The sequence below is a fragment of the Coregonus clupeaformis genome, unplaced genomic scaffold (genome assembly GCF_020615455.1).
Source record: "Coregonus clupeaformis isolate EN_2021a unplaced genomic scaffold, ASM2061545v1 scaf1287, whole genome shotgun sequence".
In the NCBI taxonomy this organism is placed as follows: Eukaryota; Metazoa; Chordata; class Actinopteri; order Salmoniformes; family Salmonidae; genus Coregonus; species Coregonus clupeaformis.
The window spans coordinates 89556-104858 of NW_025534741.1; the positions used below are offsets into that span (position 1 = coordinate 89556).

The 15303-nt window shown below is 42.9% G+C and overlaps 1 protein-coding gene across 1 annotated transcript in view; it reads right to left on the bottom strand.

Annotated features, from left to right (window-relative positions):
- LOC123486591 (protein FAM13A-like) overlaps nt 1-15303 on the bottom strand; it is an 89473-nt gene that overhangs the window by 49086 nt on the left and 25084 nt on the right. Inside the window, 5 exon segments of the mRNA XM_045217954.1 lie at nt 106-320; nt 5860-5946; nt 8509-8637; nt 10571-10820; nt 14183-14360. Coding sequence (XP_045073889.1) covers nt 106-320; nt 5860-5946; nt 8509-8637; nt 10571-10820; nt 14183-14360 — 859 coding nt within the window.

Sequence of the window (15303 nt, forward strand, 5' to 3'; positions counted from 1 at the left end):
ATGAATACAAACATCATGAACTACTAACCTGTTAAAGACTACCTATTTGTAACTCTCCCCCAAACAGCCCCAAAATAACAGTCTGTTATTACACTACACACTGACCTGTTCAGGGTTTCCATGGTCTTGACCTCGCTGACGTCCTGTGGGGCCCCCGGTGGGGTCTGCTCCATCCTCTCAGGGCTGGGGCTCCTCGCCTCCGGGGCCAGGGGAACAGGTAGGACCAGGGGCAGGGGCCTCACATGGGGCAGCCCAGGAGAGAGACTGGGAAGGGGCACGGCTCGGAGCACCGTCGCTGTCTCGCGCTTTACTTTCCTCACCTGTGGAAAGCGAGAAGGAGAATGAAGGACTGGTGAGGCGGGTGGACGCCCTGTAACACTAGAGCCCTGTGTGTAGAGCCAGAGATAGAAATGATCCCTTCCTCAGCACACTGTCACAGAGGCAATCAGATCAGCCGTGTTGACCTTTAGTCAGGCTACTACAGTATAAAACATCCATTGGAGGATAGGCTATGGGCAGTAGAGACATGGAGGTTGGCTTATAAAAGAACAACAAATGAAGGGGGGAAGGTTAAGGTTAGCCTTAAACTGTGTCGTATTCATTTGGGCACTCCGTAGAGAAACATTTCAAAATGGCGTTCAATGCAAAACGCGAGCTTATTGGAAAAGTTCAGAGAGTACGTTCCCATTTCGGCCTGTTTGCGTCCGTTTCATGCCTAGTGAATACAACCCTGTGGAAATGAAAAGGGTTCAACTCCTCTTGCTCTTACCGTGCTGACTCCTAGGGGGATATAGCTGGCGGTAGCCTGTCGTGTCTACGGTGTACCTAAAGAACCTCATCCGTACCACTGCTATGTCACACCGACCTTTCTTCATATCGACGGTGTGTTCACTAGTAGGCTATACTGAGTTTCAGTTCTACAGGGGTACACTAGCTACATCTAACGCATATAACTGAGAGGTGTGTATTTGGGGGTAAGAGAAAAGTGTGAATGAGAAACGTGAAGTTTATCAAATGTTAGCAGTCCACTGTTTCGTAGCCTAATGGGTCTGAAGCCTACAGCTCAACTATTGATCAAAGGCACACTAACCAATCACGACAGGGTTTGGCTCTGGACAAAAGCCAATGCTAAACCATTTAATGATGAGGAACGGAAGTACTTTTTCAGTGAGCCACGTTTATCAATGGAATATCCAGTCAGGGCTGGAATCGTTGGTTTTCTCTGCTACTAGGAGAACCATGGAAAAGGTCTAGTAGTTCATGTTTTTCCGTTACAGAACAGTTTGAAAAGCTTCTAAGCCTAAGGGACTAGATTTTGCGCTTCAACGACAGATGTCGGGAGTTAAGTGATGTATTTGGCTTAATGTGGGGGGCGGTGCATCCAGGACACCAGAGGTTGGGGGGGGTGATGACCTCTCCACTGCTAGAAACACGACTTCCAATCTCTTAAAGCACCTGCAAAGGCAACACGCCAACACAAAACTCGTAGCGAAAGACCCCCTGAGACCTGACCACTGCTGCTGAAGATGACTGCAGGTCTACCTCATCCAAAACAACAAGGCATGATTTTTGTGTAGACTTGTGTAGGTGTATAGGCCAACGTAACATTGACATGGTTTACATTGCGTGAGGACGCGCAACGTTTTGGGGTGTAACGCAAAAGCAATATAACGAGTAGTGTAACTAATGACTTTTTCCAGGGAGTAATAAGTAATTTGTTATTGTTGAAAGAAGTAACGAGTAATAGCGAATATATTACTTATTTCTTTTGTAACGACTCCAACACTGGTGATGACAGGAAGTGGCCGAACAGGAGAACTATGGGTAACTAAACACCATTCTGTCACCAAGAAGGACGAACTGGCAGTACGACAATGTGTTAATGACAGACAACATGAAGGAAATAGTTTTTAGACTAAACAGTTTCTTATTGTCCAATTGACCAAAGAGGAGGTGACCTCATTTGAAAATAATGCCTTAACAATTACAAGTTGGATCAAAAATCCAAAAAAGACTACCAAAGGAAATACCAACAACCGTTCTTGAGTCATTCACAACCATTCACAACCACCTGTGAAAACACGGCTTCCAAATCACCAACACTACCTTTAGTTGTAGAGGCAGAGGTGTTGACAGATCAGTTGTCTGACCTCTTTTTTGGAATGAGAGACATACCTGTTAATGTGTTGTAGGCCTTGTGAAGAACAACACTCACTTGGCTGAGATTCTCACCACAACACAATGATCCAAAAACACAAGCTATTATTTACTGCAGCAAAAACACTTTCACTTAAATACCGGAAAAGGTGTGACATTAAAATTCCAATACCACTGTTACCATAACAACAGAATGTTTGCTTAAGTTTTGAAATGTAAATATAAATAAGAGCACAAGGAACGTAGACTACAGCAGTTGAATGATAATGTCATCATGGACTTTTTTTAGCTGAGAAAGTCCCAGCTAAAATGGGGAAAGTCACTTGAACTCACTACAGGAGTGTTCACTGTGTTGGGTAATGTGGCACATACAACAACAGGTGAACAAGTTCAGATAGAATACATCATAAACATCTTTAGGGCCCTCTGATCGATGGCGGCAATTACTCATCTCACATTTCCCGACAATAGACCAGAGCCTCGACAGATAAGCCAGGCTCTACAGAGCTATAAATACATTGAAACTGAGCCTGATTTATGCCAAATGGAAACACAAAATGTGATTAATCGATTGCAATGTCACAGCCCCTCTCAGTTGCACGCAACAGATTTACATAGACATGCCAAACTACAATGTCACACTAAGGCCCCAAATGTGTGTGTGAGTGTGTGCTTCCTGCACAATCAACACATCTGAACGACTATCAGCAGAAGAACAGTACTTGTGGCTTTTCAACTATAGTTCCCCCTCCCACCATAAAGTCCAATTAGCAAGCCAGGTAGCCAACTTATCTACACGCCATATCTTTGTTGGGTTATATATTTAAACAAGACTGTCATCCAAGGCCATCATGGGTAAATATCCCCGATAAGAATGCTTTGATTTTATTAGGCTGCAGATAACATTACAGTATACCGTATATGGCTATAAAACTATTCTACTAACCTTGATCATTTATAAGGAAGCCATTTATAAGGAACCCCATGGTAAATCACAGGATATAACTGTTTTTATTATGTAGTGGGAAGTCAGGTTTATGTGGCTGCATCAACATGAAATTAAAGGTAAATTCCCTTCATTTCCCATCAACATGAAATTAAAGGGGAGTTCCTTTCATTTTCCATCAACATGAAATTAAAGGGGAGTTCCTTTCATTTTCCATCAACATGAAATTAAAGGTAAATTCCTTTCATTTTCCATCAACATGAAATTAAAGTGGAGTTCCTTTCATTTTCCATCAACATGAAATTAAAGGGGAGTTCCTTTCATTTTCCATCAACATGAAATTAAATTCATTTCATTTGATCCATTACAAATTAATATTTTTTTCATTCACAACATGAAATAAACTGAGCTAATCCTATTTATGGGCCAATTCCATCAACATGGATTAAAGAGTGGCATTTAGATGGAGAAAGCCCTAAATGCCCTGGAAATTTTATATTTAGTGTTATCACTTGAATTACAATTGATATTAACATATTTTGTTTTATCCAGGGCCATAGTATTTCAATTGTCAACTGGCGTTCTAACATTTCCTGGAACGCTATCAAAGCTAACTTCACTGAAATGGCTCAAAATCAAATGAACAAGCAAACAAAACAAACGTGTTTGTCTGTGTGGCTCCTCAACAACAATATTACCAAGGAGCAACAACAAAGTAGTACGCTAGATTAGAAAATGCTAGCGATGCTAAATATGAGCCTAATGCACAGGCTCTGTGATTTTATTGACTAATTTTATATTATATTTTAGTCATTTAGCAGATGCTCTTATCCAGAGCGACTTACAGTAGTGAGTGCATACATTTTCATACTTTTTTCACACTGGTCCCCCCGTGGGAATTGAACCCACTATCCTGTCACTGCAAGTGCCATGCTCTACCAACTGAGCCACATGCGTCCTGGGGACTCTGCAGGGAAAACAAAAACGTCCCTCATCAGCAATAACTTGTCTTATTTTTTCATCACACTATGCTTCACTAATCCCATTGTTAGCTCAATCAGCATTTCTCAATCTCTTCTCTGGCTTCTGTCCGGATATTAAATAATATCCTATGGGCTAACTGCTAAACTCTTTTATAGCCTTAGACAAACAATACATTCAGCTAGTGTATGTAGGTCTATGAGTCACAACAATAGAATTAGAATTTAATTCCATTCTTAGTCAAGGGCTGCAATTTTATTAATTCAAATGAAATACTTAAGAACGGAAGTCGGTTGGTGAAGGCTATTCGGCTGTCTGCATCATAATTCCACAGGAAGGGCATATAGCCAGCGTAGCTCCCTGTGTGTCATTGTGAATTAGCTTGATTGTTGTTGTGTTGTGGCTCAGCTGGCTTCCTCCCACTGGTTTACCTTATCAAATCAAGTCATGTGAGCGAGTGGCTTGATCAGAGCTATCACTATCAGAAGCCCACGACCAGGACCGGCTCCAGGCATAAGCAGTCCGACCTTCACAAAAATCAGTTGGGTTCTCAACTTACTGTTGAGAGTTAGAAAACACAAGGTGCAAGTTTGACATTTGGTTGTGCATCAGCAGTCATTCAATTAGCCATGTCAGCTAAAAAAATTTAGATTGGTAAGTTAGTCTAGCCAGTTATCTACACTTGTAGTAATCATGGCCGAATACCGCCCGGGCACACAGGGCACCCGCCTAGGGGCCCTCACCTCCAGCGGGCCCCCATTGATTTTGTTAGTCACTCTCACTCATATCATTAACATGGCATAAGTCATGGCAAAATGAGTAGAATTGTATGAAATGTGTTAAGAAACTTCAAAAATGACTCTTTGCCCAGAAATGATGAGTACTGCAGAAAACTTGCTTTAAAACTGCAACATTTCCTCTACGTCCCATGGCAAAATGTGTAGAATTGCCAAAAGTCTACTTTAAAACGTAAAATGTATTATTTCCGCTGTCAAGATGGGGCCCACTAAAATGTTTTGCCCACTTAGGGGGGCAACCAAATCTCGCTTAGGGCCCCTAAAAGGCTAGAGCCGTCCTTGCCCACGAGTGGCCACTGAGGGGTATACTACAAAGAAGGATCAATGAGTTAGCCAGCTAACTTGCCTAAATATTCTGAAATAACGTATTTCTTTATTTTTTTAAGATAGACTTCAAATGGGCATGGTCTAATTGGCTCAACAACCAAAAACGCATATCTAAGTAGAACTTTCTAATGCACCAGAAAATCAATTGTTATTTCTGGTTGTTTATCAAAGTTAGCTGGCTAACTCATTGATCTTGCTTTGTAGTATATGCCTCTGGACACTGCGTGTTTATGTTTGTGTTTGTTATTGTGCATGTGTACAGGCGTGTATGTGTGTGTGTTTAGGGGAGATACAAATACAGCCACAACAACATTGACAACATTAGGTAGTTTGTGGCATCAGGCCCGTATCCACAAAGCCTCTTAGAGTAGGAGTGCTGGTCTAGGATCAGTTTCACCTTTTAGATCATAATGAATATGACTATATGGACAGATGGGGACCTGATCCTAGATCAGCACTCCTACTCTGAACCAGAGCTAACCCACCATATTTGAGAAATAACCGATAACACATGTCTGTATTGCCATGGTTACGGTGCAATTATCAGGATTAGATGTCTATTTCAGGATAGGGCAATCTTAAGGCAATCAAATAAACATTGTTCATGTTGTTCAGAGAGAACAAGTCAATATTTTAATTTATTCACTGTACCTTCTGTTTCCTTGGGGTTATGATTGGGTTTTCATTGGATAGTTCTTTTGATGGCTCAGTGTTCTCTGCTGGACTGTTGGATGCAGCCTGAAAACATAAAGGAGGAATGACAATGTACATATCATATAATTCATATAACATCATGTATTTTTCTGTCAATAGCTAACGATCGTCAATCCACCAAGGCATATCACAGTGCATTTGTGACTGACGGGCATATCGGCTCCTAACAATATAACTATGGGTTAGGATTACCCCAATACGTGTGAATACAGGATGATCGCTGCAATACACAATGATCACTCATAGCTGTTTATCAGTCGTGTCAACATATAGTACATTGAATAACATATCTGTAGTATCCTCACGTGTTGACCTAGAATAGCATGTTCAGTGCCTTCGGAAAGTATTCAGACCCCTTGACTTTTTCCACATTTTGTTATGTTACAGCCTTATTCTAAAATTGATTTTTAAAAATCTACACACAATACCCCATAATGACAAAGCGAAAACAGGTTTTTAGAAATGTTTGCTAATTTATAAAATGTTTAAAACAGAAATACCTTATTTAAATATATTATTAGTATTCAAACCCTTTGCTATGAGACTTGAAATTGAGCTCAGGTGCATCTTTTTTCCAGTGATCATCCTTGAGATGTTTCTACAACTTGATTGGAGTCCACCTGTGGTAAATGTAATTGATTGAACATGATTTGGAAAGGCACACACCTGTCTATATAAGGTCCCGCAGTTGACAGTGCATGTCAGAGCAAAAACCAAGCCATGAGGTCGAAGGAATTGTCCATAGAGCTCCGAGATAGGATTGTGTTGAGGCACAGATCTGGGGAAGGGTACCAAAAAATGTCTGCAACATTGAAGGTCCCCAAGATCACAGTGGTCTCCAAGTTTGGAACCACCAAGACTCTTCCTAGAGCTGGCCGCCCGGCCAAACTGAGCAATCGGGGGAGAAGGGCCTTGGTCAGGAAGGTGACCAAGAACCCGATGGTCACTGTGACAGAGCTCTAGAGTTCCTCTGTAGAGATGGGAGAACCTTCCAGAAGGACAACCATCTCTGCAGCACTCCACCAATCAGGCCTTTATGGTAGAGTGGCCAGACGGAAGCCACTCCTCAGTAAAAGGCACATGACAGCCCGCTTGAGTTTGCCAAAAGGCACCTAAAGACTCTCTGGTCTGATGAAACCAAGATTGAACTCTTTGGCCTGATTGCCAAGCGTCACGTCTGGAGGAAACCTGGCACCAACCCTACGGTGAAGCATGATGGTGGCAGCATTATGCTGTGGGGATGTTTTTCAGCGGCAGGGACTGGGAGACTAGTCAGGATCGAGGAAAAGATGAACGGAGCAAAGTACAGAGAGATCCTTGATGAAAACCTGCTCCAGAGCGCTTAGGACCTCAGACTGGGGCAAAGGTTCACCTTCTAAAAGGACAACGACCCTAAGCACACAGCCAAGACAACGCAGGAGTGGCTTCGGGACAAGTCTCTGAATGTCCTTGAGTGGCCCAGCCAGAGCCCGGACTTGAACCCGATCTAAAGCCACAAGAAGAGCCGGACTTGAACCCGATCTAACATCTATGGAGAGACCTGAAAATAGCTGGGCAGGAACACTCCCCATCCAACCTGACAGAGCTTGAGAGGATCTGCAGAGAAGAATGGGAGAAACTCCCCAAATACCGGTGTGCCAAGCTTGTAGTGTCATACCCAAGACGACTCGATGCTGTAATCGCTGCCAAAGGTGCTTCAACAAAGTATTGAGTAAAGGGCCTGAATACTTATGTAAATGTGATATTTCAGTTTTATTTTATTATTATAAATTAGCAAAAATACAAAACATCTGTTTTTGCTTTTTCATTATGGCATATTGTGTTTAGACTGATGAGGGAAAAAACAATTTAATCAATTTTAGAATAAGGCTGTAACTTAACAAAATGTGGAAAATGTCAAGGGGTCTGAATGCTTTCCTAAGACACTGTATCACAGCTGAAACTATCCCTATGAATATATGATGCAGGGACTTGCACGTACATGCATAGGTGTGACGAAAGATGTTCCTTTTTACTTTTCAAAACCATGTCTAATTGACTACTTCATGTGACCACATGGTTGGTGTTAAAAGTACTCTGTAAGGGGAATTCTACTCTGTTGGGAAATTCTTAGTTAAAAGTACTCTGTTAGGGAATTCTTAGTTAAAGGTACACTGTTGGGGAGTTCTAAGAGACGTAGTTCATGCAGGTTAACACTGAGAATCCTACATGTGTGCATAGGGCACTAACACAAACCTAAACCAGTGGAGGCTACTGAGGGGAGAACGGCTCATAGAAATGTCTGGAACGGAACCAATGGAATGGCATCAAACCATGTGTTTAATGTATTTGATGCCATTCCACGCCATTCTGCGAGCCCTTCCTCCCCAATGAAGGTGCCACCAACCTCCTGTGACCTAAACACTGTGTTCCATGGCAGGTCCACACACGCAAACTAAAACAAGTGTGCACTAGGCAGGCAGCACGTACCCCCCATAGAGACACCTAAGCATTGTTTTCCATGGCAGGGGCACACAAAAAACGCACTCACACACACACTCACATATACTCACACACACTCATACACACTCACATACACTCACACACCTCTTTCTTTCTGGGAACTGGAATCGGTGTCTTTTGAGTGTGTGTGGGAGTGCTTGGTGTTCTTGATGTGGTTCTGGGTGTTTTCGGTGACTCAGTATCTGTCCTATTCACTGCGGTCTCCTTGACCTCCTGAGAAAAAGACAAAAATATTTTCTTCACACACAATCATCCTATTGACCAGTGGCAGGTCCAGTGAAGCAGCATGAGTTACTGTTGGCTTTTATTCCTTTGTAATTGAAGGTACGCCATTTCCTCATCTAATGGTGTGAAATATCATGCCAGCTATACATTCCAGAACAGACTTTAGATAAACACTTCTGTTGTGGCCAAGGGTAGGAATTGGAGAGTGAAAATCATTTGACAATGTAAAAATGTCTTCTGACTTCCCAGAGTGATTAACAAGTTCCCAGAGTGATTAACAAGTCTCATAGCAGTGTGTGTTCGACCTCCCTAACAACAGCGTGTTCTACCTCCCTAACAACAGTGTGTTCTACCTCCCTAACAACAGTGTCCAGAACAGATGAGACAGGTCAAATGTGCTGTGCTGCCCTAACCTCTAACCCCAACACCTCCACTCAAACAACCCTATTGTCAACTCACGCCCCCCTCCCTTTTACAGTAAGAGGACAGAAGCACCTGTACCGATGGCTACGTGCAGAGAAAAGCAATGAGGGGCAAGTGGGAGGTCAATGGTCAAAAAGCAGCCTCAGGAGGTATAGCCCTGCGTGTGTGTAAGGAGATCCCAATAGCAGCTGGTCAAGCGGAGGGATATCCTACAGGTCAGCAGCCAACCGGGGTCTCGGGTGTTGTGAGGTCCCTAAGGCCCCCTGAGGCCCCCTGAGGCCCCTGACTGCTACAGGGATTTACTGCACTGGAGAGAACTAGAGATCTTTTCATGTGAGGCCACCACACACACAACATGCAATGATAAATACACTCAGCACTTCCTATGAGGGCTGACTGACCACTTTGTCCTTGATGCAGAAAGTGATTGAGAAACTCAAAATGGAACTCATGATAAAGTGCTACTTTATGGAATGAAGGTATGTTTGACACATACTCTTAACATAAAGCATTTATGAATACTCATGTACAGTACGTCTGGGGTAACAGTGTTATTGGAGTAACCAGACCCTTGGTCAGTCCATAGTGATGTGGTTAAAAACAGCATTAGGGGTATACTGTAACAGGTCAAACTCACCAGGGGCATTTTCTACACTGACCAATATTGGCCCTTTCTGACACTAAGGGTCCAGGCCCCAGTCAGGAATGACAACTGGGAAATTATGAAATCCTTAAAGTTTTGTGAAAATGCCCAAAAAGAATGGATTCTTAAAGTAGGTAAATAAATATATTTTACAGCGTGACTTATCTTCCCATTATCTATGGTCTTCTTCTCCTCAGCTTTCTCTTCTCCTCAAGTGCTTGAGACACATCAAAGGGTAGTCTAGACTAGACTCATTAAATATGGATCGATAGCAAGAACAGAACATCAAAACAAAGATGTTCCCCTGGAAGAGTCGGGGCTGAGATGGCATCTCTCCAAATCAATTCAAAGACGGGTATAACATCACTCGCAGGCAAAGAAAATGTACCCCAAAAATTGGTTCCAAAATGGCACCCTATGACCTACATCAGTGGTTCCCAACCAGGGGTACTAGGACCTCTGGCGGTGCTTGGCCTATCCACAGGGGGTACTAGGACCTCTGGGTTGGCCTATCCACAGGGGGACTAGGACCCTGGGGTGCTTGGCCATCCACAGGGGGTACTAGGACTGGGGTGCTTGGCCTATCCACAGGGGGTACTAGACTGGCGTCTTGGCCTATCCACAGGGTGTACTTGAGAAGACTCATGAGCCCATAGGGTAACTGGTAAAATGAACAAGGTACTCCCCGCAGAGCAAAATTCAGTTGGTGGTACAATAACTGAAAGAGGTTGGGAACCACTGCCCTACATAGTGTACTACTTTTGACAAGAGCCCACATAGGGATAGATAGGGAAGACGTAGCCCAAATCAAAATGAAGACTTGTATAAAAGACATGTATAATACCAGTAACTCACTTTAACAATGATGATGTTAGAAGGTAGAGATTCCTCTATGTATTCTCCTCTGTCTCCATCTCTATTGAAGACATAGTGATCTTCTATATGGTCTCCTCTGTCTCCATCTCTACTGAAGACACAGTGATCGTCTATATGGTCGTCATCTTGGTGGTTGTTGTTGAATATGCTGCTGTAGTTCTGGATCAGCTTGGCCATGATCTTATTACAGATGTTCTGCTCCTGGATCCCATCCAACCCAGAGGACACACTGGTGACAGAGACAGACAGAGAAGATTAGAGATGGCTTATAATTATAACAATGTACAATATCATAAGTGCAATATTGTAGCAACATTGACAAAAGCTTTGGAACTCTTGGCATAGTAGTTTAGCCAGAGACGGAAGAGGAAGTGAGACACCCCACTCGCTGTTTTTTTCCTGGTTCAATCAAAGTCAATGAACTACTGTAAGTAGACCAGACCCAGCTGTTATTGCATTGGTGTCTATGGGAGAGACGCCCAGTTAAGTAGACCAGAACTGACCATTAGTTTCCAATGGTAAACAGCCTGAGTAAATCATCTTCATTTATCCACCATCTTTAGTTTAGCTAGGTGTTTGACTGACAGACATAGGGTCACAGGGTACATATCACTCAAGCTCCACCCCCTATTCGCTGCAATACAACACCTTCTCTGCCATGACAAAGAGCAACAAAAGCTACAATACATAATTTCTGCAGGTGCCGTTTGACACAAAACAAGGTCAACAAGGACAACGTGGTTCAAGGGAAACACAAGCACCACATTCCACCAACAGCTCTCACATCATAGCACAATAACTCAACAGTCCATGGACAAAGTGCTTTTCTACAGCCCTTATGGGGGTCTTATGGCGGCAAACACGATGCCACAGGATTAAATAGAAGAGAGTCATATTATAGTGAATCTCCATGAGTAGGGCACAGGAGGTTGGTGGCACATTAATTGGGGAGGAAGGGCTTGTGGTAGTGGCTGGAGCGGAATAGGTGGAATGGTTTCACATCAAACATATGGAAACCACGTTTGACTCCTTTCCATGAATTCCATTCCAGCCATTACAATGAGCCCGTCCTGCTATAGCTCCTCCCACCAGACTCCTCTGGAGTAGGGCACATTCCAGTACCATGTCAGGCCAAGTCAGGACAATCCAGTAGCCCTTGATACCAGATCATGTTACGGAGTTTTTCCTGAACAGCTGTTTGACATGCCGGCATGGCGTGGGCTCTGGGCCTAATTATACCCCTCTCTGATTGGCTGACGGAGGGAACACACTGAGAACATGGTGTACAGTATGAGGCCAGGGCAAAGGTATGTCACTTCCAGAGGAGGCTGGTGGGAGGAGCTATAGGAGGACAGGCTCATTGGAATGCCTGGAATGGAATCAATGGAATGGAATCAAACACATCAAACATATGGAAACCTCCATTCCATTTATTCCATTCCAGCCATTACAATGAGCCTGTCATCCTATAGCTCCTCCCACCAGCCTCCTCTGGTCACTCCTTGTCCTCTTACTGTACTATAGAGTTCGATAGAGGGCACAGTTGCCTCAAAACCTGTTTTAGCGGACAGCACCATTGATGAAGTGATAATGGCAAAGATAGGGTGCGTGCCCTCTTCCCAATTCTATGTCCTGTACAGACCCTCCAGTGATAGTGAGACTTGATGTGCCATCAGGGACGGATTCCCTGGCATGGACATCTGGTGTTATTATTAGATATGGCTGCCAATCAGGCGGGCAGGGGGGAATGGGGTGGCCAGTAGGTAGGATGGCTGGGAAGTTGGAACATAGTTATAGGTGTAAAGTAACTAATTGCCACTAATCTCGCTACTGTAACTGTAGCTTTTCCGAGTACTTGTACTTTTTGGAGTATTTTTCAAAGTCAGTTTTTTTACTTCTACTTGAGTAAAATGTCATTAAAGTAACATTACTGCTACTTGAGTAGGATATTTCAGTACTCTTTCTACATCTGGTGAGTGAGTGAAAGAGGGAGTTTGTGAGGGAGTGAGTGAGTGAGTGAAACAGGGAGCACTCCTACTTGAGTAAAACGTCATTAAAGTAACAGTACTTCTACTTAAGTAGGATATTTCAATACTCTTTCCACCCATGAACATAATGCCCTCGATCACGGTGCGAGGCATATGGTACTCTGTGGATAGTAGACACTTGGACACTGAGAACACAGACATACACCATTTATGAGCAATGAGGGCATTGGCCAGGGAGAGGACATGGTTGACTGTGAAGTTACATAGTACCCTCGATCATGATCACATTTCTCAAATAGTGACAGTACCACTCAAAGGGATGCCGGTAGAAGTGGAAGAGAATGTGAATAGTAAAGGAGTGTGTGTGTGTGTGTGTGTGTGTGTGTGTGTGTGTGTGTGTGTGTGAGAGAGAGAGAGATAGACAGAGAAGGTGGAGGAGGGAGATAGAGAGATGGAGAGATGAAGGAGGGACAGAGGGTGAGAAAGGAGGAGTGCAACAGCTCTCTCCCTTTCTCCTGCCTACTCGTTCTCATGGCAACACATGTCAATACAGGTTTAGAGCAGGACAATGTTGACGGAAACACAAACATCAATCAATCAACCTGATTCCAAGGATTTAGGCAAGTCAGCCAAGAAGTCCCAGTGCATAGAGGTAGCGTGTGTGTGTGTGTGTGTGTGTGTGTGTGTGTGTGTGTGCTATTCAAAGACTGTCATAGACAGGCAGGCAGGCCACTAGAGACTAATGACACACACACAGGTGTCCTCTCAGGCGTGATAAATGATATACTCCAAGGATAAATCCACATCCAAGCTGGCTTTAATACGCTTGTTAAGGAACATTCTACCCTTTAAACAGCAGAGGGTAAATAGCAAGGGATTAAACGTGGATGTTGTTGGAGTGGAGACGTGAGGGACTAAGTCAGGACAACTCATTGGAGGTTGCTGGTGTTTTCAGGACCCATTCTGTTATATTTTCTTATTTTATACAGGCGTGTTTTGTCTTATAGAACAATTATTATATGGAACAGTTTAACATGAATCAATCATAAATCAAACTATTAACTGCGCAACCAGCACACTATCTACTTTATATGGTAAATACTTGACATAGCACATTCATTATCTATTCTGTGTATCCTATTGTGTACATACCAGGATATTACTATGTGGACCCCAGGAAGAGTCGCTGTTGCCTTGGCAGGAACTAATGGGGATCCTAATAAAATACAAAAACTACTATTCTATTACTTTTTTATTATTGATTATTATTGATTATTATTGATTATTATTGATTATAGTACTGCAATGTTGAGGGAGCTAGCACAGAAGCATTTCACTGCACCTTTTATACCTGCTGTAAACTGTGAACGTGATAAATAACATTTGATTTGATTTTGAACAGTTTCTGTGTATCTTTTTAAAGGGATATAGCACCATTTTCCGCCACAACATCATGCATGACTCATAACATATATGCCATAAACTGGCTTTAACAAGGGCTTAAACATAATGACAGTCATCTGCCATTTAGACCAACCTGGCAACCCATCTGTCTTAAACTAACACCCATCCCAAAATCCCATGAACATGTAATAAAACTTACTGGAAGACATTGGGGCCGAAGACAGTTGCCAGATTGAGAGCGGTCATGCGGTTCTCCTTGTGGCGCTGGTCCACCTGGGTGAGGAAGAGACAGAGGTACTGCAGGAGGCTGTAGTGGATGTCTGGCAACTGGTGGAGTAAGACCCTCAGGTCTGAGCAGAAACCATCCTCACTGGACTCTGGAGGGAAATATACAGGGAGAACCATTTAGAAAATAAAGCTGTTCTGTTCTATTCAGGGCGGCAGGTAATTTAGCGGTTAAGAGCATTGGGCCAGTAACCGAAAGGTTGCTGGTTTAAATCCCAGAGCCAACTAGGTGAAAGATCTGTCAATGTGCCCTTGAGCAAGGCACTTAACCCTAATTGCTCCTGATAATCGTTCTGGATAAGAGCGTCTGCTAAGTGATGTAAATGTATTCTATTCTAGACATTATTAGAGAGGGGAGCGACTGTGTTGTGCTTTGGTTGAACAGCTGTACACCTAGAAGAAAACCACAAACATGTAGAAACAAAATTATCAAAAATGTAAAGATTCTAAGGAATTTTGAGAGTACTGTACTTCGAACCAATGCTCCAATTTGTTGATGAGAAAGATAGCAAATGATTAATAACCCACATACCAAGAATTGCATTGGCATGATCATGTTTTGTAATAATACTTTAGCTCACATTACCTAGTTTATAATATGTCCATAATAATTATTCTCTCATGACTTACAAAACAAGCACACAAACAAGCTTTGGTTTTGGGTTCTGAGAGTCGTGGCCTTTCGACTAAGGTCAAGTGTGTCAAATTGAAAACAAGCCTACTAACACCATACAATCCTAACTTCAGGTCAACGGCTGTTGTTGGGCTGGACGCACATTGATATTTGAAAGAGAATGACGCACACACCTGCTCTAAATGTATAATCTATGACCACGATGCTGGTAATACCTTAGCATTAAAAGGCAGTGAAAACATGATGATGCCAGTACTCAGTCAGGATTCATATTGGGGTCAGAGGTCAGAGGTGGATAAAGGGACATACCTACTGGTCTTGAGGAAGTCAGACATGTGTCTATGTAGTTTGTGTGTGTGTGTGTGTGTGTGTACACAACAGGAGGGCACCAGGAGTTCTGA